We start from the raw sequence: 27,099 nt of genomic DNA on the forward strand, positions 1-27,099 counted from the left end.
GACATTAGGAAATCGTTTTTCCTTTTTATAAGAAAATGGGATTAGGGTAAAACAGTTTCTTCAAGTTCTGACATTCCTCGATCCATGCATAGGGGTCATTTCTAGGAGGACATGGCCAAGTTGCGATGAAAGTGAGCTGTCAAAGGGGTAAAAGTGAAAAGGACTGCAAAGTTCCAGGTTTCTAAGTGAATAAGGACCAGGGAAAAGACTAATAATGTTCAGCTATCTTTCTCGCCCATTTCCCTTGAAATATTTTGTCAGGCGCTGCCGCGGGCACCTTTGCTCCGCGGTGATTGGCTCCCGGCCGGGGCCTCGCGTTTGTCCAATATGGCGGCGCCCAGTGGCGGTGTGAACTGTGAAGAGTTCGCCGAGTTCCAGGTGATGGGGTTTTTCCCAGTGGCTGGTGTGTCCTTTCTTTTACCCCCGGACCCTGTACCCTCCTCTGGCCTAGGAGGGAATGCGGACAAGTTATGAAAGAAGCGGGCGATTCGAGGCTCTTTTTTTCCGAGCCATTGGAGGTCATGGGGGCGCGGGGTTGGCCTTAGAGAGCCAGGCTGCTCCTTGGGGGTCATGGTTCTCCCCGCGCCGCCCAGGCCTTGAGCAACCGCACGGGCCACTCCGGGTGGTTGCGCGGTGGTAAAGCCGCGCTCTGGTCCCGTGGGTAGGGATTGTAACAATCTTTTAGCCACCCACCCAAATCTGCCTAGCCTGTACCATTCTCGTATTTTAAGTGGAGCCTTTGTAGGAGATTTTTTAAAAAGTGAATGAGAGCTTACTCATTTGATAAAATGAGTAAGTTTTATAGTTTTGGTGGAGTATAATATTTGGGGTCTTGGAAGAGCGATTAATTCTAGTACCTGCCCTGGTGCTCCTGCCTTTCTAAGCATTAGAGAGAATGTAAGTTTTAAGAAAAATGCTCTATCTTTTATATATTCAAGCACCAGAGGTCTGGGGTTAAATATTAACCCGTGAATTAAAGAATAGGGGTTTGGGTTTTGACCGAGTTGCAGTGAAAGTTATCTGTTTCAACGTGGGCACAAATGTGCTGCTGTCTAGATTACAAATGTATTTAAAAATATTTTTGAAAGAGAGAGAGAAAGAGAGATGGAAATATTACTGATGAGAATCATTGATCAGCTGCCTCCTGCACACCCCCCACTGGGGACCAAGCCTGTAACCAAGGCATGTGCTCATCACCAGAATCAAACCCAGGACCCCTTAGTCTGCAGGCCCACGTTCTATCCACTGAGCCAAACCAGCTAGGGCTAAAATGTATTTTTAACTAAAGATATTGAAAAATTGTTTCACATGTCATTGACCTATCTGTAGTAAGCTTTGTGCTTTGAGCCATTTTGTAGGGAGTGGTATTCTTGAAGACAACTTCAACAGACTGAATTCTTTGACAAATGATTTGGCAAAGGACCTTATGTGGGGTCTTTTTGTATCTGAAGTCATTACTTGCACCCTCTTCACCACTTCAGTTGCTTTTCAGACTAGCTCAACACAGCAGTTGACTTCAAATATGATTCATATGCCCAACAAATGCAAATATTTATAAAAATCTTAAGTAGGGCCAAAACCTGTTTGGCTGAGTGGATAGAGCATTGGCCTGCAGACTGAAAGGTCCCGGGTTCGATTCTGGTCAAGGGTATGTACCTTGGCTGCGGGCACATCCCCAGTAGGAGGGTGTGCAAGAGGCAGCTGATCCATGATTCTCTCTTTATCCCTCTCTCTTCTCTCTGTAAAAAATTAATTTTATATATATATATATATATATATATATATATATATATATATATATATTAAAAATCTTAAGTAGGAAAAAAAAGACTTGAATTCTAAAGTATAAGGACTATTTAAGGTTTACACCATTTGTTGCCTTGGTCTTGTCACGTTAATACTGTGATTTAACTTGAGTCAGAACACTCAGATAACTGTGTAATAATAGTCTTAAGGTTCATGTGAAAGAGTCTTGGTTAGTGATTTAGATGTTCTGGGTTCTAGTACTGCTTCTGCCATTCTATTAGCTTTAGGATCTTGAGCTAATCACTTAACTCCTTTGGCAATTAACTTTTGAGTCTGTAAAATAAGATTATGTTAAGTAATAAATAAAACTTCTTCAATCTCCATAATGTTATTGGAATCTCTAAAACCAAATTTCAGAGGATCTCTTTTTGCTGTTAAAACACTGATTATCCTTTTGGAAGGTCAGATAAAATGTTGTAAGTGGGACAAAAGCTAAACTGTCGTGCAGAGCCATTCCATTCAGAGAAAAAAAATAATAAAATAAGTAATTAGTGATACCTAGGGGAAGTTTCTAAATATTTTCTCTAGGACTTTTCCAAGTATTATACATGGTGTATAGTGGAGAATATCCTGGGTTAAAAGTCAGAAAAACTGCTTTTCCAGAGCTGGCCTTGCACATCATTTAACCTCATTGTAAACAAGAATAACATTTGTCCCTATTGCCTTGCACACAATAACTTAAAGGAAGGTGCTGTAAAACTATAAAGTTTTGGTATAGCATTTAGATTTTCAATTGTGGCTACCCTGAAATCCTTTTTTTCCTGACTCTGTCTGAGATCTATTAATAATTTATATATCACCTGAACAAAACCAACACAATATCCCTCCCCAGAGTGTTTGTCTTAGTATTTCTGTTAGGAATATTTATTCATTTATACACAGTTCATTTTGAGTTATATGATAATTAGGTACAAACTAAATAGACTGGTGTCTAGCATTAGTTATGGTTCCTCTTGCAACATGCCCAGCTGCTCTCTGTCCCTGTGCCTGGGGGTGCTGGGTGTCAGAGGACTCTGACAGTTGTAGGCAAGTCTTTGTTTCTGGCTTAGGGGAACAGTGTGAGTACTGCTGGAAAAATGGCATTTGAGGAACCAGTTCTGTCTTAAAAAAGTACATGGGATCTACTGGGTGCCTACCAGCAGCGGGTGTGGAGAGGAAAGGATAAATCTGAGATTATTTTTTTGGAGTACATTTGTATTTTACTGACCTGTAATAGACCTTTTCCCATCCCCACCACCCATAAACCCTAAAGCTGCTCAAAATAATAAAAGGAATTTATCAGAGGGTTAACCTTAGAAATCCTATCTAACAAAGAGGGAATATGCTAATTGACACTCATGCCGTCACAAAGATGGCAGTGCCCACAGCCAATAAGGAGGGAACGTGCTAATTGACTGCTCTGCCCTCAAAGATGGTGGTGCCCAGTTCTCCTAGCCCCGCCAGGGCAGCAAGCACATGGCAAAGCCAGGCCTGTCCACTCCATGCCTGCCTCTGGAGTCCCCCAGTCCCCTCAGCCCTCCAGCTGCTCTGAGCAAGCCCGAGGTACAAGCAAGCCTTAGATGCCACCAGAACCACTATTGCCCAGGGCCAGACTGAGGCCGCCTGAGGCCCAGGTAACCAGGGCTGGCCGAGGCTTGCACTGCTGGCAGTGGCAGCAGCAGAGATGTGATGGGGCGTTGCCTTCCCCTAATTGCTGGGTCCCCTTCCGCTCCTGAGGGTTCCCAGACTGTGAGAGGGGGCAGGCCGGGCTGAAGGATCCCTCCCCCTCCAGTGCATGAATTTTCATGAACCGGGCCTCTAGTTCTATATAATTCTATATACTAAAAGAGAAATACGTAAATTGACTGAACCTCTGTTATGCTCACCTGCCAATCAGGAGTGTATGCAAATTAACCCAACAAATATGGTGGGTTAATTTGCATACACAGGCACAGTGTGGAGAGCAGAGCTGGGGTGCCGGCAGAGAATGTAGCAGCTTGGGAACTTGGCTCCCCAAGCCTCCAGATGGAGAGCAGAGAGATAGAGCTGGTGGTTTGGAGGACTTGGCAGAGCGGGAAGCCATAGGACAGAGACAGAGCAGGAAGGGAAAACCCATAGCACAGGGAGCATCAGGAATGCTGGGAGTAGTAGGTCTGGTGGCCTATGGATCTCCTAGACACTAGAGCAAAGTGAGCCTGGAGCAAGTTACTGTTGCTGTGGGTATGGAGGGAAAGCACAGATGAGAGACATAAGTAAAATCAGAGTGTCAAGGAAAAGTTAAAGCAAAGATATCCTAAAACTTTCAGGAAATCTTCACCAATGAAGCAAAGAAAAAAAACACACCTCTATTGTTCTGTGAGCAACAAACCAAACTGGGTTGGGGTCTCAGACAATTCACTCATATAATTGCAAAGACAGAAACTCCCAGATTGGAGATGGTACAGGTCGGTCTGAGGGACCCACCCCCATGCATGAATCTTTGTGCACCAGGTCAGAGAGGCAGTACACACTTACTCTTTCCTACTACGAAATATGGGCACTCTTTCAGTACTGAAATTGAGATTTTTATCCCATAATTACAGATAAGACAGAAAATGAAATTCCAAGATAAAGTACATAAATAATTTTAAAGATTCAGTCTAAAATTAGAGATTCATGCTGTATTAGAATCTCTTCTTGTTTTGAGGAAGGAAGATAGGAGAAGGTAGAGGCACTATAAAGTTTGAAGAATTCTCTTTGTTATGCTTTGACATTTTGAAGCTGATTAGGATTCCAGGTTCTACATAAAGATGTAGCCTTCAGAGAAGGGTGTGTATTTCTGTATTTCTGTGAACTTCAGTTGCAGTTTATTGTGTACTAGAGGCCTGGTGCATGAAATTCATGCATGGGGGTGTGTGTCCTTCAGCTTAGTCTGCAACCTTTCCAATCTGGGACCCCTTGAGGGATGTCCGACTTTCTGTTTAGGCTCCATCCCAGTATGCCTAAACGGGAAGTCAGACATCCTTCTCACAATCCAGGATTGCTGGCTCCCAACTGCTCTCCTGCCTGCCTTCCTGATTGTCCCTAACTGCTTCTGCCTGCCAGCCTGATCACCCCCTAACCACTCCCCTGCCAGCCTGATTGATACCTAACTGCTCCCCTGCCAGCCTGTTTGCCCCCAACTTCCCTCCTCTGATGGCTTGGTCACCCCTAACTGCCCTCCCCTGCAGGCCTGGTCACCCCTTACTGCCTTCCCCTGCAGGCCTGCTCCCCCCAAATGCTCTCCCTGGCAAGCTTGGGTTCCCCTGATCCCAACTGCCCTTCCCTGCAGGCCTGGTCACCCACAACTTCCCTCCTCTGCCAGCCTGGTCACCCCTAACTGCCCTCCCCTGCAGGCTTGATTGCCCCCAACTTCCCTCTTCCTTGCAGGCCTGGTCCCTCCCAACTGCTCTCCCCTGCTGGCCTTATCGCCCCCAACTGCCCTCCCTTGCAGGCCTGGTCTCTCTCAACTGCCCTCTCCTGTTGGCCATCTTGTGGTAGCCATCTTGTGTCCACATGGGGGCAGGATCTTTGACCACATGGAGACAGCCATCTTGTGTATGGAGTGATGGTCAAGCTGCATATTACTCTTTTATTAGATAGGATAGAGGCCTAGTGCACAGGTGGGGCCAGCTGGTTTGCCCTGAATGATGTCCTGCATCAGGGTGGGAGTTCACTTGGGGCCTAGGGCAGCCTGGGCGAGGGTCCTGTGGTGGTTTGCAGGCCAGCCATGACCCCCGGTGACCCAAGCGGAGGCCCTTGTATCTGAGGTTTATTTATTTTCTATAATTGAAACTTTATAGCTTGAGCAGAACCAAGCCTCCTGCTTGTTCCGTGGCCGCAGCCATTTTTGTTGGGATTTATTTATCTTCTATTATTGAAACTTTGTAGCCTTGAGTGGAGGCCTGGGCCTGCCAGGGTGTGTGGAAAGCTTGGCTTCCTCCATTGCCGGGGAAACACAAACCTCCTGCTCACTCTGTGGCTGCCGTCATCTTGGTTGGGTTATTTGCATACTCGATTCTGATTGACAGGTGGGTGTGGTTTGTAGGTGTAGCAGAGTGATGGTTAATTTGCATATTACTCTTTCATTAGTTAGGATAAGCTGCCAAGGACATTTTCTGTATATTTTCTTGGTTGAATTTGTGAGAGAGGGTATGCTATTAGGGCTAGGCATCAGATAGATAGTCAGTAATCCTTTATGAATGAGACACATTAAATGGCAGTACTTTTGTACCTACATTAACATTCCAGGTGCTATTAATCTGTGAGGGCTGCTCAGGCTTTCTTCTAGACCACATGTGTCAAACACAAGGCCCGCGGGCCAAATCCAGCCCACCAGGCCTTGCAATGTGGCCCACACTGCGCTGTCATCACTGCACTCCGCTGTCAGTTTATGACATTGTCAGTTTATGACTGTTCAGTAAACCATTCGGCCCGCGATTTAGGCTGGATTTTAGATTTTGGCCCCTTCTCTGATTGAGTTCGACACCCCTATTCTAGACCAACAATTTACAACCTGTGTGCTGCAAGAATTTTTAAAACATGAAATAACTGACTATTTAGTCAGGGGTACTGACCTCTTTTCCCTTAGGTTGCCAAATAAAAAAAAGGACAACAGCTAACACAACAATAGATGTTTGGTATGAATGAATCAAAATTATACCTATTTGTGTGTGGGTATGTGTGTTTTTTTGTCACTTAAGTATAATATATATTGTTTTGAATGCCACAGAATTAGTTTATTTGCGCCAAGAGATTGAAGGGGTTGAAAATCGCTGCTCTAGACCTCTAGTTGTCTTGTAAGCTCTAATGCTTTTTCCAATATAAAGAAATATATGCCTATTGAGTTTATAGTTCTTTTCCTTCTCCCTTAGAATTCTTGGGAAAATATCCCTTCTTATCTTTAGCTTTTCTATGACATTTAAAGAATAGCTTATAGTTCTCAGCAGTCCCTGGACAAGTACAGTATTAGTTTAGAAACTGTGTGTGTGTGTGTGTGTGTGTGTATATATATATATATATATATATATATATATATATATATATATTAAAATATATTTTATTGACACAGAGAGAAAGGGAGAGGGATAGAGAGCTAGAAACATCAATGGGAGAGAAACATTGATCAGCTGCCTCTTGCACACCTCCCACTGGGGACGTGCCCACAACCAAGGTACATGCCCTTGACTGGAGTTGAACCCGGGACCCTTCAATCCGCAGGCCGAAGTTCTATCCACTGAGCCAAACCTGTCAGGGGAGACTGTCATATTTTCTTAAATTCAGTACTGTCCATTAGGTCTTTCTGTGATGGTGGAATTTGTGATGTCCACTATCAATAGCCACTAGCAGCACGTGGCTCTTGAGCACTTCAGTTATGGCTAGTGCAACTGAGGAACTAAATTTAAAATTTTATTTAATTTTAATTAAAGGAACCTCATGTAGCTAGTCTCTGCCCTATAAGGTCAAATATTGATAATTCTCTAGCACACAGAAGAATTGATATAGTTGATAATCCACATTTGTAGGTTCTATTGAGTGATTCATTCACTCATCACCTAGTAATGCAGATGAATTCCCACTGCTGTATAAGTAATTTAACAGTCTGTCCTAGTTGTTTTATTGGAGGAAATTTGACTATTTAGCTACCATCAAATTTAAAACTGGTTAAAGTTCCAGGTAAATCAAAGTCCTAGGCAGTATCAAGTTAGATAATCTTTCACCCTGATTGCTGTATCAGTCTCCTAACTAATATCTTGTCCCTCTCCTGGGCCGTAGCCTGGCTGGTCCCCATTCCTCTCTTGTGAACTCATTTGTGCCTGGCTGGTCCCCATTTCTCTCATGAGCTCATTTGTTCCTGGCTGGTCCCCATTCCTCTCTTCCCAGTGTTGAATATCTAAGCCATTATGGCGTGACAGTGTGAGGGCATGACAACCATTTGCATATTAGCTCTTTATTATATAGGATTATTCCCCCAGATGTCTTATAGTTGACTCATTCATATTTAGGTCTCAGCTCAAATGCTTCATCCTCATGGTGGCCTTGATTTTCCTATCTAAAGTAGACCCTTCCACCCTACCCAGTCACTCTTCATCCCTGTTACCTTAGTTTGTTTTCTGAAACCCCTATCCGAGGTTTCAGCCTGTGGTTAACCACAGTCTGAAAATATTACATGGAAAATTCCAAAAAGAAACAACTAATAAATTTTAAATTATACAACTTTCTGAGTAGCGTGCTGCCCTGCTCCATTTCACCCAGGACATGAAATCAGTGAATCATCCCTTTGCTCCCTGTCCGTTAGTTATTTAGTAGTTGTCTTGGTTATCAGATCTACGGTCTTGATACTGCAGTGCGTATATTCATTAATAATGGCCCAGAGCATAAGAGAGTGATGCTGGCAATTCAGATAGGTCAAAAAGAAGCCATGTGTGGCTTTCTTTAAGTGAAAAGGTATGTATGTATAAGGGAAAACACAGTATATATAAGGTGTAGTATTGCTCATGGTTTCAGGCATCCAATGGGGGTCTGAGAGTGTATCCCCAGTGAATAATGGGGGACTACTTTACTGAAATTACCTTGTTTATTGCCTGTCTCTGAGAATTTTCTCCATAAACGCAAGGAATTTTTCTGTTTTATTTACCACAATAGCCTTGGTGTTTAGAATGATGTCTGACATAAATTAGACATTAGTGAATACTTTTTAATGAACAGTGAGTTAATAAGTGAGTGAACTCTGTGGTACTGTCTCTAATTACTACATATAGTTTTAAAAGATTATTGAGGCCTCTCAGCCAAGGAAAGCTTTATCTAAAGGGAATAACTTAAATGTTGGCTCAGAAGATTGGTTTGATTTTAAAAGAGGCTTTTTTTAAAAAAATAGTCAAATTATAGGAGATAAAGTTAACAAGGTAGGTCCCTCTCTGCTACTTACCTATTTTTTGACTGTCTAAATCACATGTGTCAAACACAAGGCCTGCGGGCCAAATCCAGCCCGCCAGGCCTTGCAATGTGGCCCGCACCGCGCTGTCATCACTGCACTCCGCTGTCAGTTTATGACATTGTCAGTTTATGACTGTTCAGTAAACCATTCGGCCCGCGATTTAGGCTGGATTTTAGATTTTGGCCCCTTCTCTGATTGAGTTCGACACCCCTAGTCTAAATAGTGCTAACCATCATTTGTTTGGAATTTGCCATTCACTGACATGATACATCCTGCACTGTACATAAAGCATTATTTAAAGTTGCTTAGTGAATATGTTGAGATTAACCCCTAAGAATTCCATTGTACAGAGAATGATGGATGATGCTATTGACAAAGATAGAAACATATATGAAGAGAGGATAAGATAGTGAAGTTGATTTTAGACCTGATGTTGGCCTGTGTTTTATTAGTCGAAATTATGATCCTTCTAAAAGCTGTTTTATTTCCAGATTGAAACTAGAAAAGATTGTTAAATTATTAATGAAAAATTAGTGGCCTAAGTGGTTATTATAATTGGGAACAGCCTAAATGTTCATTAATGGGGAAGTGGTCAGAGAAGTTGCGCTACCTGCACAGGATAAAATAATTATTAATAACAAGGGCAAAATGCTCATGGTATAATGTCATGAAGCTGGACTTTAAACTGTTACATAGTATCTCAGTTTTATAAAAATATTCATAGGTATTTATAGGAAAAACTGAAGGGACATGTTAAAATATTGATAATAACTGAATGATTTTAACTTTCTTTAAATTTTTTTTCTAATTTGAATGTGTAATGCTTTAGTGCTAGTAAAAATATTTAACAAATGGGTAAAGAAAGAAATAAGGAGTTGGTTTCAGTCTGGATTAAAGTTTGGCAAAGGAAAGAAACAGAATGTTATGCTGAGGGAAACAGAGGATCTAATTGGCTTTATTGAATGACTAGAGGTCCAGTGCTTGAAAATTCATGCACTAGAGGAGAGGGTTCCTCACCTTGGCCTGCCCTCCTCAGTCTAGGAGCCCGCAGGGGCGACCTAGCGATCAGGGGAAGATGATGCCCCCACCACACCTCTGCTGCTGCCACTGCCCGCAGCGCAATCTTTGGCCAGCCCTGGTTACCTGTGCCTCGGGCTGGGCAGCCTCCATCCAAGGCTTGTATGTAGCCACCATCCAAGGCTTGTCTGCAGCTGCCATCCAAGGCTTGTCTGCCGGTCCTGTTTGCCTGAGCCTCATCAGTGGGGGGTTCAGGAGGACCCAAGGCCCCCAGCAGGGCTTAGGGAACTCTTGGCAGCAGGTGCGTGCCGAGCGGCCTGCTGAGGCATGGAGGATACTCTCAATGACATGAGTTATAACTTCCAATTTGTTGGACACCAGTCAGTCTTCAGCTTCCGGAGAGGGAGCAAGAGAGAGATGGGCAGCTCATTGGAGGAGCCTGGGTGGCTGTCAGTTAGTGGCGGACCTAAGGGGCCCGGGGGGAGGGGGGGAGTGGGGAGGTGGGAGCTGAGGGGACTCTGGAGGCAGGTGCAGAGTGGCCAGTCTTGCCCCCACTATGGGTGCCGCCATCTTGTGAGGTAAATTTGCATGTTACCTCTTTATCATATAGGATTAATGAGTCAGGCAGCATCTCATCTAGCAAACAGAAGGGAGTTCCCTGATTTTCATACACATTAATATTGAATGTGAACTTGGATGTTTTTAGTAATAAGTCTCTAACTAGAATTATATACTTGTTTTCTTGATGATTTTGCAGAGATCATGTTTGTTTGTTTATGGGTGAGGGCAGGTTTAGGAAATAATTTAAAGAGAAAGGTATACTACACCTTTTCTGGTGTTTATGTTATTTGGAGGCAGGATGTAGCTAATTACCAACTTCTCTGACAAATGTACACTAGTCATTTGGGAGAAGGGACTATGCTAAATGCATGCTTACTCACCAAAGTCCAAGTCCTCTTGCCTGTTACCATTTTCTTGTGGTTGTTTGAGAGTTGAGGCCTTTTTCAGGGGTAGGAAGTCTTTGGGAAGTGTGAGCTAGAGTTCCTAAGAAAGATAAAACTGATTCTTGCTTGTTCTATAAACAAGAGAGCCATGAAGAGATGTGATTCCTTCTTTAGCGACATATTTTGTTTTACTTACTTTTGTCACAAAAATTATACCACCATGGTAAAAACAAAAACAAAACAAAAACTTAACAATGAAAAGCCTAAAAGGGTATAGATTAATTTCAGCAAGTTAACCACTACCAATAGTTTCTTGTGTTATCTTTCCAAAAGTTTCCTACCTAGCATCACATTTTAGAATGATAGAGAGGGAATGGAACGAGCAATTATGCTGAATTGATTTGGAGAATGTGGGAATCCAGCTCAGTAGAACACTTTATTGAGCACACACCATTTGTTAAGTACGGTGGGTTACAAATGAATTAAACAGTCTTTACCCTTAAGATGATCACATTGGAGCCAAGGAAACAGAGCTGGTGCCCATTATTAGAATTACTATTATATAATTCTTGCAATGAATGTTTTCCTGTATTTGCATTATTTTTGGCATGGTTTCCCCACTTCTAACATACATCATTGTAAAATCAAGAGTTTTATGTTTTGGTTTAAATTCTTTTTTAAAAAAATCACTTAACTTGCCATTCAGGTTACTCTTCTTTTATTTTAAAAATATATAGGAATTACTCAAGGTGATGAGGACGATTGATGACAGAATAGTACATGAATTAAACACTACGGTTCCAACAGCTTCCTTTGCAGGGAAAATTGATGCCAGCCAAACCTGTAAACAACTTTATGAGTCTGTAAGTGTATCTTTTGAGTCTTTCTTTTGTGCTTCTGTGCGTTTCTTTGCAGGCAAAATAAGAACTCATTTGATTAATGTTATAATTAAACTGTGGATAAAATAATGACATTATGTTTTCTTCTTGCTCACATCTGAAGTTGTGTATAAGTTTTGACCTAGTTTCTACAAACTAACAAAATGAGTAATTGTAGGCACAGTCTGTGAAGAGATGGTTCGAAGGAACGGGAGTGGTCGTTTTGGCCCCTTCTTGGGTAGCCTTTAACTTAAGGAAACCTTATATACAAAGGAATGAAGGAGAGAGTGAAAACAGTCAAGTAAAATAGTGAAACAAGAGAAGGGCTCAGTCCTAAGAAGCCAGACAGCTGCTATAAGAAGAATTAAAACCTGTCACACCTTCTATGACTTCTTTTTTCCCTTACTTGTCAGGAAGGGGAATAGAAGCATTCGGTGGTTGGGAGAGAAGGAAAGTCACAGATAAAATGTCTTTTCCCAAGACTGGTTTTTCAAGTATGTATTTTCTCAAAGATGCCCTTTATTTTTCTCTTCACTTTCTAAAAGCGGAAGGAAATAATAATGTAGCTAAGTATTTTTTATACTTTACTTATATCTTTTCTTTAACATGGAAGCTAAAGTTCACATGGCATTTGCTTTTTTAGGCTTTACTGCAAGATTGCTATTTGGATTCATTGTCTCATAAAGAAGGAATTCCTTAAAACCTGACGTCCATTTCTCAGTTATGATGGGGGGAAAAAAATCAGTTTTGGATGAGCTTATACATTTCAGTTAAATTTAAGCCATTAACTGCTGCTATTTTTGTTCTGCTTTCATATGAAAGTACATAATTTCAGTGAGTGGTCAGGTAATTCTAATGGCTTTAGAAAATCACAGGATAATGGGCTTTGATGAGTAGAATCCAGTTTTGGAAGTAGGGAGCATCGTGCTAGACCTGATTTATCGTGAGGTTGTTTGTTCACTTAGCTTCTCTGGGTAGCTGTTGAACTGGAAATTATGACACTTTAGTGACCCCACCCTCCTACTCCTAATCTCTGTAACCTATTTGTTTCCAGTCCTTTTATTAATTTAGAAGATTATATTGTAGTGATTATAAAATGGATTCCAGATCTAGATTAAATCCCACCTCTGCTACTTCCTAGGTAGATGACCTAGAACATGTTACATAACCTTTGCCTTAGTTTCCTTATTTGTAAAATAGTATCATAAGAATATCTCGTTCATAGAGTTGTTTACAGGATTAAATGAGCTAATATAAAGTGCTTACTGTACTAAATGTTTTACATAGTAATGCTTAATGCTCCTATTATTAGTTATTGCTATTATTATTTGTTATTCTTTTGTTGAGCCAGGATAACCTGGCATACTAAATTTGGAACCTTTCTGTTTTGTATATTCTTAGGTATGTGTTTGGATTTTTTTCTGTCATTATCCTAAAGTAGCAATTTTCAACCTTTCTTATCTCATGACACACATAAACTACTTACTAAAATTTTGCAGCATATTGAAAAATATATTTTTTGCTGATATGACAAAAAAATTAGGTATAAAAATAGCTACTGTTGTGTTAGCTGCTGTCAGTTTTTTATTTGATAATCTAAGGGAAAAGAGGTCAGTGCCCCTGGCTAAATAGTCAGGTATTGCATATTTTAAAATTTTTTATGGCATAGGAGTGTACCACAGCACACCGGTTGAAAATCACTCTCCTAGAGGGATTCAGCAACATAAACATCATGCAAAAGATTGTTTATTAAGTAGTTTTGTGCAGCACAGTGTTAATAAATACCCCTGAGTTCCTTCAAATATTGTCTCAGTTAAGTAATGGAACTCCATGAAATGTCTAAGCTGCTTGTAGTCACCCTGACTCATGTTAGTCCCCTACCCTTCCGTCTGTAGCTGATGAATAAGTATTTGCAGTCTAATGATAATGTTTCTTCATAGGAGATGATCAGCAAAGTTATTATGAAGCACTTGTTTTAGAAATTCCAAATCTTAAAAATTACTTGTAGTAAAAATAAAATAATTTTAGATCCCCTTGGTAGAGCATATTCCCTTCAATCTATTAAATTTGTCTAGCTTTATTTATTGTTTTCAAGATAAACATAAAAATCAGTTCTGAGCACTGTAGCGTCTATGAACTTGGAATAGTGCTCCAAAACTATTATTGGTGTTACAATGATTGATTTAGGGTGATTCATATATATTTAAATGCTATAAATTTAAGTATATAATTTTACATTATTTTTGTCTGAAGAAGATTTAAAACAAAAAAATGTTTGACAAAAACTTCGTAATTTTTGTTTGATTTATTTTTTAAATTGATTTATATAGAGAGAGGAAGGGAGAGATAGGGAGAAACATCAGTATGATTGAAACATTGGTCTCCTGCCTCCTGCACACCCCCAGCAGGTGATCAGGGATCTAGCAGCTATGCGGGCCTGAGCCCTGACTGGGAATCTAAGCACCACCCTTTTCCTTTGTGCACGGGACGATGCCCAACCAACCATAGTAGCCAGGGCTTCTGTGTTATTTGAATGATACTTAACCAAGGGTCATTCTCAAGGTTCTAAAACAAACCAAATGATGTTTAGAATTTAATTTGAAGTTTACTTAGAATCAATCTTTGCTTTAGAAAGAAAAACACCAAAAAACAAACAAACAAACAAAAAATAACCACACAAAACACCCCATACTATAATTAGGACAACTGTTGGCATTATATTTCTCTTGAGGACAGAAAACATTGTTTTAAAATAGTGGTTAAAAGACATGAAAATTTTAGATTAAACGAAGTTTTTCAAGTTTTGATCAAATAAAACCAAAAGTCCTAGTAAACCTTCTTTAGACTAGTTTTGAATTGTTCTCCTGCCTCACTCCAATATCTGCGTTTCAAAATTGCTTATTCCAACTCAAGGGAAGTATGGTTATGATATGCTTATTGTTCAGGATTTTTCCCCCTGTATTCAAAGGCCTTCCTTGCCATTTACCAAGTTTCTTATAAATTTAACCTCAGTCGGTTCCTTTGATAAGCACTTCATATAGATCAGAAACAGTTCTTCTGTGACCAGATCCTAAGCATCTGAATTGCTAATGAGCCAAGCCTAGTTTAGTGCAATATTTTTCTTTGCTAGGCTTATGTCAGATAATCTACAATATTATTAATTATCAAGTGTCCTAATTTCTTTGACATAGGTGCACAGAGAAGTCCAGGCATATTTCTCTTGCACAGGCTCTGAATTCTGAGTTTTACTGAAGGATGGTCATGAAAACCAGATTAAAACAATTGATTATACAGAATAAAAGAAAATTTGCCCAGTAATTTCTCTTCACATCAAGTGGTTCCCCAGGAGGCTAATATGAAGGAGAAGTAAGCAGGTGAGGGTGGGAGGGTGATCTGCAGCTAGAAGTCTGCGCACAGAAAAGGGGCAAGTTAAAGAGGGGAAGAGTAAAGGAAAGTCCAACCAAAGAAGGAAACTTAGTGGTGAGAGAGACTGAAAGGAAAGGTCCAAAATTTGAATTTGATTTTTAAATGCAGATAGAAAAATGCCAACTGTAATTGAAAAATAAAATTTAAAAATATTAAAATAAGCCCAGCTGGCCTGTCTCAGTGGTTGAGCCTTGACTTATGAACCAGGAGGCCATGGTTTGATTCTTCGTCAGGGCACAGGTCTTGGTTGCCGGCTTTGTTCCTAGTAAGGGGCAGGTAGGAGGCAGCCGATCAGTTGGTTCTCTCTCATCATTGATATTTCTATCCCTCTCTACTCTCCCTTCCTCTCTGAAATCAATAAAAATATATAAATATATTTTTAATGACCATCATATCAGAAACCAAAGGGATTTAAAGAAAAACTGAATTGAAAAAATATTAAAATTCTAAAAACTAAAATGCAGATAGAAAAGTGAGACTATTTTGCTATACTTCTAGTTGGTGCGAGTGTTATTTCACCAATTGCTGGGGAGTTAGACACAATATCAAGGTGACTAAATAACATCTGGTATCTGAGCAGTGTATTGAGGCATGTTGCCCCTAAATATTAGAGGTAGAAAGGATATCAGTGATTATTTTCTCAGAGTTTTACAAAAGAAGAAACTGAAGCCTGGAAATGCTAATTTCCTTGTCACACAGCAACAAGGAGAACTTCGTAACTCTCAGGATGGCTCTTTTCCTTTTATTCTCTTTTAGGGAGAGTAGTTCCCTGCCCTCAGTGGCTCCTTTAATTTCCTGTAATTATACCTGAAGGAGTACAGAAGCAGCATATTAAACCATTTGGAATAGGAGCCTTGAGGCTGTCTTTGTGAATCAAATGTTACAATGAAAAAAAAATAGCATATTAGAGAAATTTGCTGTAGGTGGGGTTAATGTCTATCAGGCAGTTTACTTATACTTTTTTTTTCTCTTTCCATGGGTGTGGTTTATAATTACTAGTAATGCACTTTTAGGACTGCACTCTAGAACTGCAAAGGCTTATTCTTTCCAGGTGAAAGATGCATCAGTCATTCTCAACCATAGGCTCCCAATATCATCATCTGGGAGATGTATTTCAAATAACTTATGAAGAATGCTTATAGAATGTTTGAGTTAGTGCCATATATATATATATATATATATATATATATATATATATATATATATAATGGTTGGGTTATCCCTATTATAACTACCACATTAGGTTATTCTCCAGAAAAAAGGAAATGATAATTACACAGAGCAAGTTAACACTTAAATTTTAGTTATAGGTGAACCACTGTTATTTTATGTACCTTTATTATGGTGATAGTATATTATTTTAGTGTTTTTGCTTTTTCTGTGCCACAAATTTTTGGGGTGTCATAAAAATTTGGCCAAAATCATAGGAATGTGTTTGAAATGAATCAAGGCAGAAAATAGATGTGAATTGTTATAATTGTTATATTGGATTTGCTACATCAACATGATGGTTAGTAAAAAGTTGTTCTGACAGATGTCCTTTCAATCAACACACACAATTGGTGGAATCAATAATATGTACATTATACATACGTTTTCCTTATTGATATTTTAAAATCTTAAAAAGGACTCTGTCTTACATAGATAGGTAAAGTAACTTTGTTTTTCTTTATTGTAACTAAGAGCTGCTCTGCATCACTTACTTTATAATTCCTTGTATTTGGTGACAACATGAGGCTGAAGAAAGCATGAAAGGACAAAAAAAGGGAGGAAGAATACCAATAGGAAGTGGCCCGGAAGATGAGTGAGCGTGGGTGTAGGGTAGAGGAACATATGGATGGAATGAGGAGAGAGGGGCGTGGCAGGGAAAAGGAGACAGAGGCGATGAGTCCAGTGTGGGGGTGCAGGAAGAGGGGTTCAGGAAGAGAGCAGGAAGCCCTGGGAGCTTATTGAGGAAGAGGACCACCCAAGCACTGGCAGAGGTGCTTCCTTTGATCTGCTTTTAGGGGATTTATAATAGCTGATTAGCACCATCTTCTCTTCCATGGACGTAATTTTTAAAGACTGTTTTAGAAAGTATTCCATTTCTATAATCTAAAAATAAGGATTTAAAAAATAACACTAAAATGTGATAAATTGGTGTGACTTTTTTTTTCTTTTTTCATTCCTTTGTTCTTTTAGTTGATGGAGGCTCATACCAGTAGAGACAGATTTATAAAAAATTGTATAGCTCAGACTTCATCAGTAGTAAATCACCTCCGAGAAGAGAGAGAAAAGAATTTGGACGATTTAACGTTATTAAAGCAACTTAGAAAAGAACAGACTAAGGTAAGTTGAATAAGGTTTACATTTCTGAGGCAAAGTTTTTCCAAATTTAGCCTTCAAAATAAAAGCAGTTTTTAATATGAAAAATTTAGAGTAAGGTGTGATTATTACTTTAAGAAAATTACCAAGAGATTAAAATTTCATTTTCAGTGGACCTTTTACATTTGGAAATATCCTGTGGTAAATTGGTAAATTAATGTGCATTTCATGAATGTATGCAGTGTAGCAGGTTTAGCTTAAAATAAACATGTAATCATATTTTATTTCAATTCCTTCTGTTAAAGGTAAAAGGATTAATTCAGACCAATATCACACCAGAAAATCTAGGGAAATCACATCTGTGTCTGTGTCCTGAGGCTTGACTTGAGAAAAAACATTTTTTAAATGTATTTACACTTTGAAAATATTTACTTCTGGAGTTATTTGTAGAAATTTTGAAATATAATATACATAATTAACTTCAGAATATTAACCTCTTCATCCATTAAAATATAGTATAATTTATTATAACCAGATATACTACAACCTCATTATAACTTATTTCCTTACTATGGAGAGTTGCTCTGGGTCTTTGGCTCTTTTTTGGACATTCTATTTAACCTTCCATTCCTGAAGCTTTTGCTGTTAAGAAAATAGCAAGTGCCCTCTGAGGGCTATGTCAGAGGAAGCCTTATGTCAGAGGTAGGGTGTGGACGTCTGAGTGTAGCTAATGAAACAGAACACTTCTTTAAAGCCCTATATGGGACGTGTCAAGAAAACAGGTGAAATGTGTAGGTATCATATTTTTCTATGTGGGATGCATTACCGTCTTCTGGGGGTTTCTTAAGGGGTACCTTTTTATTTTTATATAATTTCAAACTTACAGAAAATTTGCTAGAATAGTATAAGGAACTCACGCGTACCCTTTACCTGTATTGACCTATTTGTTTACATTTTGCTCCACCTGCTTTACAATCTGTTCTCTTCATGCTCCCTTCTCCCTCTATCCTTCCCTCCCTTTTCCTCCTACCTATACATATGTACACTTTTTCCCCCCTGAGCCTGTTTGAGAGTATGTTTGGCTTGTTGTACCCTTTAGCCTTACATACGTTGGTTATTTCCTGAGGACGGGCATTTTCTTACATGACCACTGTACAATTATCAAAATAATGTCTATATTTTAAGATGCCACGACAGGTGACTTACTGAGCCTTGCTTGTCAGGTGAGTGAAAATCCATTGTGGGATGGGATCATGTTTTTCATATTGAACAGTTTTGTGAAGTTTGCCCTTTGTTAGGAGATGTATCCAAACTTTGAAAAGGAGGCGTTGTCATCTCTTTCAAGCCTTTGTTCTTGGAGCTGCACACAACGAGTGTGCACTTTCTCATCGTCCCCCTGGTGCTGCCTGTCTCACTGGATACGGGATTCACCCTCTGTCGCCACTGCTCTCTTTGGTCATGAGACTGCCTCAGCCCTGTGTTCCATAGCTGCTTGTTCATCAGTGGAGGGTTTCTCAATAGGGGACTTCTCTAATGGTCATCTTGCTATACTATTAGTGTTTATGAAGGCCTAGAGATAATTTATATATCACTCGTTAAAATGCAGTCGTTTTTTTTTTTGTTTGTTTTTAATATATTTTATTGATTTTGTACAGAGAGGAAGGGAGAGAGATAGAGAGTTAGAAACATCGATGAGAAAGAGTCATCGATCAGCTGCCTCTTGTACACCCCCTACTGGGGATATGCCCGCAACCAAGGTACATGCCCTTGACCGGAATGGAACCCGGGACCCCTCAGTCCCCAAGCCGACGCTCTATCCATTGAGCCAAACCGGTCTCAGCATAAAATGCAGTCGTTTTTGAGTTTTGTATTTTAACACTCTTGTCGGTATTAACAAACAAAACTGCAGGGCAGGGCTGGTAAATCAGAAACTGAAAAATCACTATTTGCAAATTTAGTCAAACAAAGAATAAAGTGACTATTAGTGGAGAGCAAAGTTCAGAAACCAGTGAGTGTTTGGAAGTGTCACACAGTTTGCCCCGCCCTCAGTGCTGCCCTCTGCCTCTAGGACCCAGAGAGAGTCACCAGGGTGACCACTGTAAAGGGGGAGCTTTAGAAACCACTCAGTGAGTCAGGAAGTATAGCTTTCTACCTGATACTATGTAGGACTATAGGGTAACCATGAGTAATACTTATGCAAATAAGGAAACCTGAATTTTTTATTTGCTATGGAGATTATGGAGTCAGAAAGAGACAGCCCTTTTTTTAAAAAAAATTAGTTTTTTGGAGAGAGAGAGGGAACCATAATTTTGTAGCTCCACTTATTTATACATTCATTGGCTGATTCTAGTATATGCCCTAACCTGCAACCTTATTGGGACAGCGCTCTAACCAACTGAGCTACCTGGCCAGGGCAGAAAGAGACAGCTGTACAGAGCTGTTCTGGCTCCACCTCTTCATTTTCTGTATAGGAAACTGAGACTCAGAGATACTAACTGACACCCTCAAATCACAAGCTGGTAAGTGGTAGGACCGGGACTTGAACCCATCTCTTCCGACTCTGGATTCAGTGTTTTTACATTGAGTTGTGACTGATAGTCAAATTCTGATTACTATAGTGGACATACTTAATTTATATACAGAGATGCCAGTCTTAAAAGTCCCACTTCTTTACCTGAATCCTTAAATCAGAAAAATAACATCCCTCGCTGGAAGTATGAAACTGCTGTCACCTATTAGTGACCTTTAAGAAGTTTACCTTCAAGACCCAGAGCCTTTTCAGAAACAACCATCTCAAAGGCAGCATTATGTTGGTGGCAGTGAAATTGTATTAGTCGTTGGCTGTAATATGTGCAGTATTCAGGAATAGAAAAAACATGGATTACCAAGGCAGGTAGAGAGCTCTAAGGAAATAAATTCTGTCTACCACTTGATGGCTTTGTAACCTTGTAAATAACTGCTCTGAAACTTCTGATTTTCAGTTTATAAAATGGAGTTAATACTCAGTAACTTTATGCTTTCCTTTTAAAAAAATTTTTTTTTGTTTTTGTGAGAGTTAAATGAAATAAAGTATGTAAGAACGAGCATGTTGACTGATACAAACTAGTAGCTCCTTTCCTTTCTTTTTTGGATCTCTGGGACTCCTTATTTATTACATTAATCATCTTCACAATATCTCCCAATCGATGGTTTCCACATGTTGTTTAACCACTTATGTATTGTGATAACCTGCCTCCCTGTAATGGGTAAAATCACTGCACCTTACCGTTTCCTTGGAGCTCTATAGATAGGTCTAAAACCATTGCTACGTGGTATCCCTTTAAATATTTGAGAGCAGTTTTGAAGATTGTCTTAGTGGCATGTTATTGGAAGCTGTTACTTCCCTGATGGATAGTCCAAGCTTTGAGAGAGCAGTGACGCTTTAATGATTTCTGGCCCATGTAGCTGATTAAAATCCAAAACTGAGGTGGCTTTGGTATGTGCTTGTTGCTCCTTGACAGCAGAGCACCAGTCGTGGAAATGCAGCCCTTCCCTGTGTTCCCCAGTTTCAGCCCTGTGTACTGGCCTACATTCTGACATCAGCTCAAGAGTCTAGGAAGGGCATTTACGAGGAGCCATTGTGTCAGTACAGTCTTGTTAGTATTACTAGAGACGCATGCATGGAATTCGTGCACGGGGCGGGGGGTTTCCCTCAGCCCAATCTGGGACCCCTCAAAGGATGTCTATCTGCCCGGTTAGGCCCGATCCCACCATCGGGCAGTTGGACATCCTCTCACAGTCCAGAACTGCTGGCTCCCAACTGCTCATATACCTGCCTGCCTGCCCGATTGCCACCTAACCACTCCCCTGCCAGCCTGATTGATACCTAACTGCTCCCCAGCTGCCCAATTGCCCCTAACTGCCCTCCCTTGTCAGCCTGGTCACCCCCTACTGTCCTCCCCTCTTGCCTGGTCACCCCTAACTTCCCTTCCTGGCCAGCCTAATTGCCCCTAACTGCCCTCCCTTGCAGGCCTGGTCCCTTCCAACTGCCCTCCCCTGCTGGCCATCTTGTGGCAGCCATCTTGTGTCCACATGGGGGTGATCACCTTGTGTGTGTTGGTGTGATGGTCAATTTGCATATTACCTCTTTATTATATAGATGTGGACGTTCTCAAACTTCCTGCCTGAGCTATAATCCTGTTGGTCAGGTTCTTTGGCCTGGGTCTCCGGCTCATGGTTGCCAAGATGGTCTGGTTCTTGACTTTGGCCTGAGGAAATCATTCTGGTTTTGACCTCCTGGCTGTCTCAACCTGTAGTTCTTGCTTTTTTATCCTAATTTTTCTGAATATTTTCAAGCCCTTTTCCTGGAATTGTTAGGTTCTTTCCTTTCAGTTTTCTCTTACCAGAGGTGAGTGACTAGGAATATTATAGTCCCTGACATCTGGACCTAGCAATTGTATCGGCTACTTTTATGATTAGGTTGGCAGTTATAAAGAAAATTAGGAAGACTTAAGAATTTTTTGCTTTAGACCTCTGGAGCTATATGGTCAAGGTGTAGAAAACTCATGCCTTTCAAGATCAGTTGGGCCTTATATAGTCCCCTTCCTCTTTGGTTACCCCCACCCCCACCCCCTGCCTTGTCCAAGTCCTTTTTCTTAATCTAAATCAGATAGCCACCTCCTTACCATCCTTTTTATTCCTCTGTGCTGTCTGCAAATCTGTATTTTAGAATCAATAACCAGATCTGGGAGTTTTTAGTTCAAGGACATGTGAATTTATAGATTTTTGATAAATCTTTCCAAATTGTCCTTTATAGAGGTAGCTATTTTTATTTCTTCTGTGAATTACTTGGGAATTTGAGGTTTTTTTTTAAAGCTCTCAAGGTGATTATAATATACAGAAAAGCTTGAGATCCATGGGTTTTATAAGATTTAACAATTGATTGCGTGGTTATTGAAAGAATGTGTGTCAAAGAAGGTTCCCAAATCTAGCCCAGGTAATACTGCTAACAAAGAAAGCAGCAACAGTGGCTGGTTTTGTTCGAGAAACATTATAGAGTTTGGTTTTAGTTTTTTAATTTACATTTTCATAACTTATTAGTAAGTTTGTTTTTCCTTTCTTGCAGTTGAAATGGATGCAGTCAGAACTGAATGTTGAAGAAGTGGTGAATGACAGAAGCTGGAAGGTATGAATATTGGCTCTGAGAGAACTGGGAGGGAAACCAAGGGAGGAGGAGTCAGGAGAGTCCTAGGGCTCCTAAGAAGAATAGAGATCCTTCATTTACAAGCAGCTGAGGGTTTTCACTTGGGAGTGGGGTTGGGGGGCAGAGGATATGGTTAGCATCCAAATAGAATCATCTTATAAAAACTAATTTTAAAGTTATGGTAGAATTGTATGACTTGTCATGGTAATAAAATTGGAGACATTCTGTATGTTTTTAATACTAATTATGGGCATATTTGTTATTTAGAATTTTTACTCAATTAACTCAGAACCTTTACTGAGGTTATTTGTTAAAATTAGTCCTTTTGAGCCCAGTTACTTTCTATAAATTTTTATAACATCAGCTACCCTTCACAGTTGCTTGTTTTCTAACATCTGATCCTGAAACATTCATGTACATAGTTTTTTAGTATCTGACAGTAGGGCTTTTTATGGTTCCTAGATTCGCATGATCTTTATTACCACCTGCATAGTACTGATTAGGAATCAGATAGGTGGATGGGGATTCTAGGACTTCCCATGTAGAAAAAAAAAAAAAAATCATAAAATCCTGACTTTAGTTTCCTAAAAATGTCTGTCTGCATACCCCTTTCTAAAACTATATCCCCCTCTCCTTTCCGAAGGGTAAAATCAATTAAATCTGAAAGAATGAATTGAAAATTTTTTTTTATCCTTTGTAAGTAACCAGTGATATGGGCTTAATCTAGAAGAGGTTAATTGAACTAAAAACTAAAATGCAAATCCATGAATAAATTGCAGAAACAAATTGATTTTCTTTGTTTTTGTACATTCTTCTCCCCTCCCGCTCCCATCCCCCTTTCAAACTCTAAGAGAAAGTATACTTAGAACGTTACAGAAGTAGAAGTGAGCCATAGAAGAAATGGGCTCAGAAAATAAGTTACAGAAGCAACAGAAGGGCTCATGGAGTTTAGGATAGAGAGAGGCAAGGAAAACATGCCTGGGGGCAGAGTGTGGGGAAAGACATAGGCGGATTCCATAGAGAATGACGCATACATTTCTTTATTCGATCCTCTGCCAACATTTCCTATCCCAACCCTTTTCACCAATGTGATAAGGTGTTTGCTACTTGAAAGATTTTTGGCAATATTTGTCCATTTAAATTCACTGGAGAGATAATATCTGCTCTTAGAATGGGGAAGAGGAGAGGTACAATAAATAACTGGTTTGAAAAATCCAGTGCAGAGGTTGATATAGGTAAAATGTATTGTAGTGGGAAGGGTGAAGCATTTTTGGATTTGATACTACCCTGTTTCCCTGAAAATAAGACGGTGTCTTATATTAATTTTTTCTCCCAAAGTTGCACTAGGTCTTATGTTCAGGGGATGTCTTATCTTTCCATGTGCTAGGTCTTATTTTCGGAGGATGTCTTATTTTCGGGGAAACACGGTAGTTATAAAGGAAGTATACTCCATCCTCCCCCACAGAAAGTAAGATTCCCCACTTGTTTTAAAAAGAAGAAAATGTAGCCATGGTGCAGTAGGCCAGCAAAAGTAGTTAGGAAGTCATTTTGGAAAAGGATTTGGAGAAGCTCAACTGAGCTAAATACATTGTCCCAACCACTGTGTCAAGGCCATTAATCTGAAGCCTCTTCTGGTCTGAGTGTTGGGAACTTAAAGGAACATTAGGGCTGGGAACTGACATGTGATAAACTATTAGATGAAAGCGTCAGAAGGAGTCTATATATTTTCAACAGGTTTTTTTTTTGTTTTTTTTTTTAATTGTGAGACACAGGCCTAGGCCTATACATCATGTAGAATTTAAAGAATGTTAATAAATTAACATTCATGTATTTACCACCTAGCTTGAGAAGTTGAATAATAGCACCACCTTAAAACTCCCTCTGTAGATTTTGCTTTTATTTTTTTATTATTATTATTTTTTTTAATATATATTTTATTGATTTTTTCAGAGAGGAAGAGAGAGGGATAGATAGAGAGTTAGAAACATCGATGAGAGAGAATCATCGATCAGCTGCCTCTTGCATACCCCCCCACTCCCCAGTGCCCGCAACCAAGGTACATGCCCTTGACCGGAATCGAACCCGGGACCCGTCAGTCCGCAGGCTGACGCTCTATCCACTGAGCCAAACCGGTTTCGGCAGATTTTGCTTTTATTTTTATGACTAAAGTTCTGGTGCACGAATTCATGCACCAATGGAGTCCCTCGGCCTGGCCTATGGGATTGGGCCGAAACTGGTTCTCCAACATCCCCTGAGGGGTTCTAGATTGTGAGAGGGTGCAGGCCAGGCTGAGGACCCCCACCGGTGCACGATCTGGGCTGGGGAGAGATGCGGGAGGTTGGTCAGCTGGGGAGGGACCTTGGGAGGGCTCCAGGGCTTGTCTGGCCCATCTCGATTAGTCCTAATCGGCCAGACCCCAGCAGCAAGCTAACCTACTGGTCAGAGTATCTGCCCTCTGGTGGTCAGTGCATGTCATAAGCGGTTGAGCTGCCTTAGCATATTATGAGCATATTAACACTTTGACTGGTTGAATGGCCAACCAGTTGACCGGACACTTAGCATATTAGGCTCATCCTATATAGGACTAGAGGCCTGGTGCACTAAAATTGTGCACGGAGGACGGGGGTTCCTCAGCCTGGCCTGCACCCTCTCACAATTCTGGACCCCTTGGGAGATGTCTGACTGTTGGTTTAGACCCGATCCCACAGGAATTCTTGCAGAATTGGGCCTAAACTGGCAGTCGGACATTGCTCTCCCGATCTGGGACCACTGGCTCCTAACCATTCGCCTGCCTGCCTGCTTCATTGCCCCTAACTACTCACCTGCCTGTCTGGTTGACCCTAACCACTCTGCCTGATGCTCTAGCCACTCACCTGCCTGCCTGATCACCCCTAAACACTCGCCTGCCTGATTGCCCCTAACCGCTCACCTACCTGCTTGCCTGATTGTCCCTAACCACTCTGCCTGCCTACCTATTGCCCCTAACCACTCTGTCTCGGCCCCTGCCACTGTGGCTTCTTTCAGAAGGATGTCCATAATAATGTCCAGAAGGTCGTTCAACTGTCCAGTCTAATTAGCATATTATGCTTTTATTATTATAGATAGTCCACAGTAGCCAACATAGGTTTTTTTCAAACCTTAAAAATGATTTGTTCCTTGTTAATGAAGTTTGAGGGTGAAAAGTATTCAATTTTTAGACATATGATTAAAAGGTTTTTTTTGAAATATTAAAGTATATATAGTAAAAATTCTCTCTCTCATCTCTTATAGTCATTTTTCCCTTCCCTCTGAAAGGATGGTACAGCTTTCAGATATTTGCACCTTTTCTAACTTTATATATGTGCATACACACACTCACTCCCTTTGTCACACAAATGTAAGTGTACTGTCCACACTGCTTTTCCCCTTAGTAGATCTTGGAGATCTTTTAAAATCAGAACATAAAGAGCTTCCTTATTCTTTTTTAAAAATGTCTTTATTGATTTCGGAGAGTAAGGGAGAGGAAAGAGAGATAGAAGCATCAATGATGAAAGAGAATCATTGGACAGCTGCCTCCTGCACGCCCCTTACTGGGGATCAAGCTTGCAAACCTGGCATTACACTGTGACCTCCGGGTTCATAGGTCTTCACTCAACCAGTGAGCCACACTGGCCAGGGCCTTATTCTTTTGTATACTTACATTTTATTCCATTGAATGGCTGGATCAAAACTTTTTTATTAACACAATCCTATATTAACAGTCACAGAATGTTCTTTTAGCATTTATGATATTTAATTTGTTTAGATTTTTAGGAAGCAAAGTAAATAGAACAACACATTATATAAATTTACACAGTTTAACAAAAGACTGTTTCCTTTCAAGCATACCTACTTAAAAGAAGGGTTTGGCAGTCATTTAGGAAAACACAACCGATGTTTAAATACATTTTATGTTATTTTTTTAAAAGGATGAAACCTTAAACTTATTTTAGGTATTTTTGTCTAAGTGTCCAAAGTAATGGAACTGAAATGTTTGTTAGTTACTAAGTAAGCTAGTTTGTGATGATTTTTTCCCCCTTGAATAATTTAAGTTTTATTAAAATACTAAAATTTCCGTTATAAATGCATATCAAAGCTTTCCGTGCTCTAAGCACTTGATCAGTCAGTTTGAACTGGTGAGAAAACTCTGCTTCCTAAAATTGTTGGCCTGGGACAAATGATTACGTCCTCCTGAACCATGACAAATTTAATTTAGCTCCAGACCTGATTTACACATGATAACTCGGTGGCTTGTTTCTCTTTTAATATTTTAGGTGTTTAATGAACGCTGCCGAATTCACTTCAAGCCTCCAAAGAATGAATAAAAAGCTCCTCTTTTTTTTAAAAGGACCGTGTCATCTCATAAGAGCTAAGCATGACAAACATCAGCAAGGCGGGCTTCCCAGGACTATCTCTGAGCCAACAGTCCAAGACTTTTTGTTGATTTCAGCCCCACTTAGCCAAGACCTCAAGTATAAATAATTCTGATAATTATGGAGAAATCAACTGCTATTTTATACTGATTCTGTTTAAAAAAAAAAAAAAAAAAGATGTTTTGTAACTATTAAAATAATTTTCTGACTCAGTGTA

At 40.1% G+C, this 27,099-nt stretch overlaps 1 protein-coding gene across 2 annotated transcripts; it reads left to right on the forward strand.

The window, feature by feature from the left end:
- Nucleotides 1-303: 303 nt before the first annotated feature.
- Nucleotides 304-27,099, forward strand: MIX23 (mitochondrial matrix import factor 23). 2 transcript variants are annotated; one of them, XM_084871769.1, is made up of 5 exons: nucleotides 304-378; nucleotides 11,439-11,564; nucleotides 17,187-17,333; nucleotides 22,414-22,473; nucleotides 26,784-27,099. In XM_084871769.1, exons 1-5 carry the CDS (start codon nucleotides 328-330, stop codon nucleotides 26,832-26,834), a joined length of 435 nt encoding a protein of 144 aa, XP_084727895.1. In that variant the 5' UTR covers nucleotides 304-327; the 3' UTR covers nucleotides 26,835-27,099. The 2 variants fall into 2 exon arrangements, with proteins under 2 accessions (XP_084727895.1, XP_084727896.1); XM_084871770.1 differs by lacking the exon at nucleotides 11,439-11,564 and having other exon boundaries at nucleotides 317-378.

This window comes from Pipistrellus hanaki (assembly GCF_964339955.1).
Source record: "Pipistrellus hanaki genome assembly, chromosome: 2".
Lineage (NCBI taxonomy): Eukaryota > Metazoa > Chordata > Mammalia > Chiroptera > Vespertilionidae > Pipistrellus > Pipistrellus hanaki.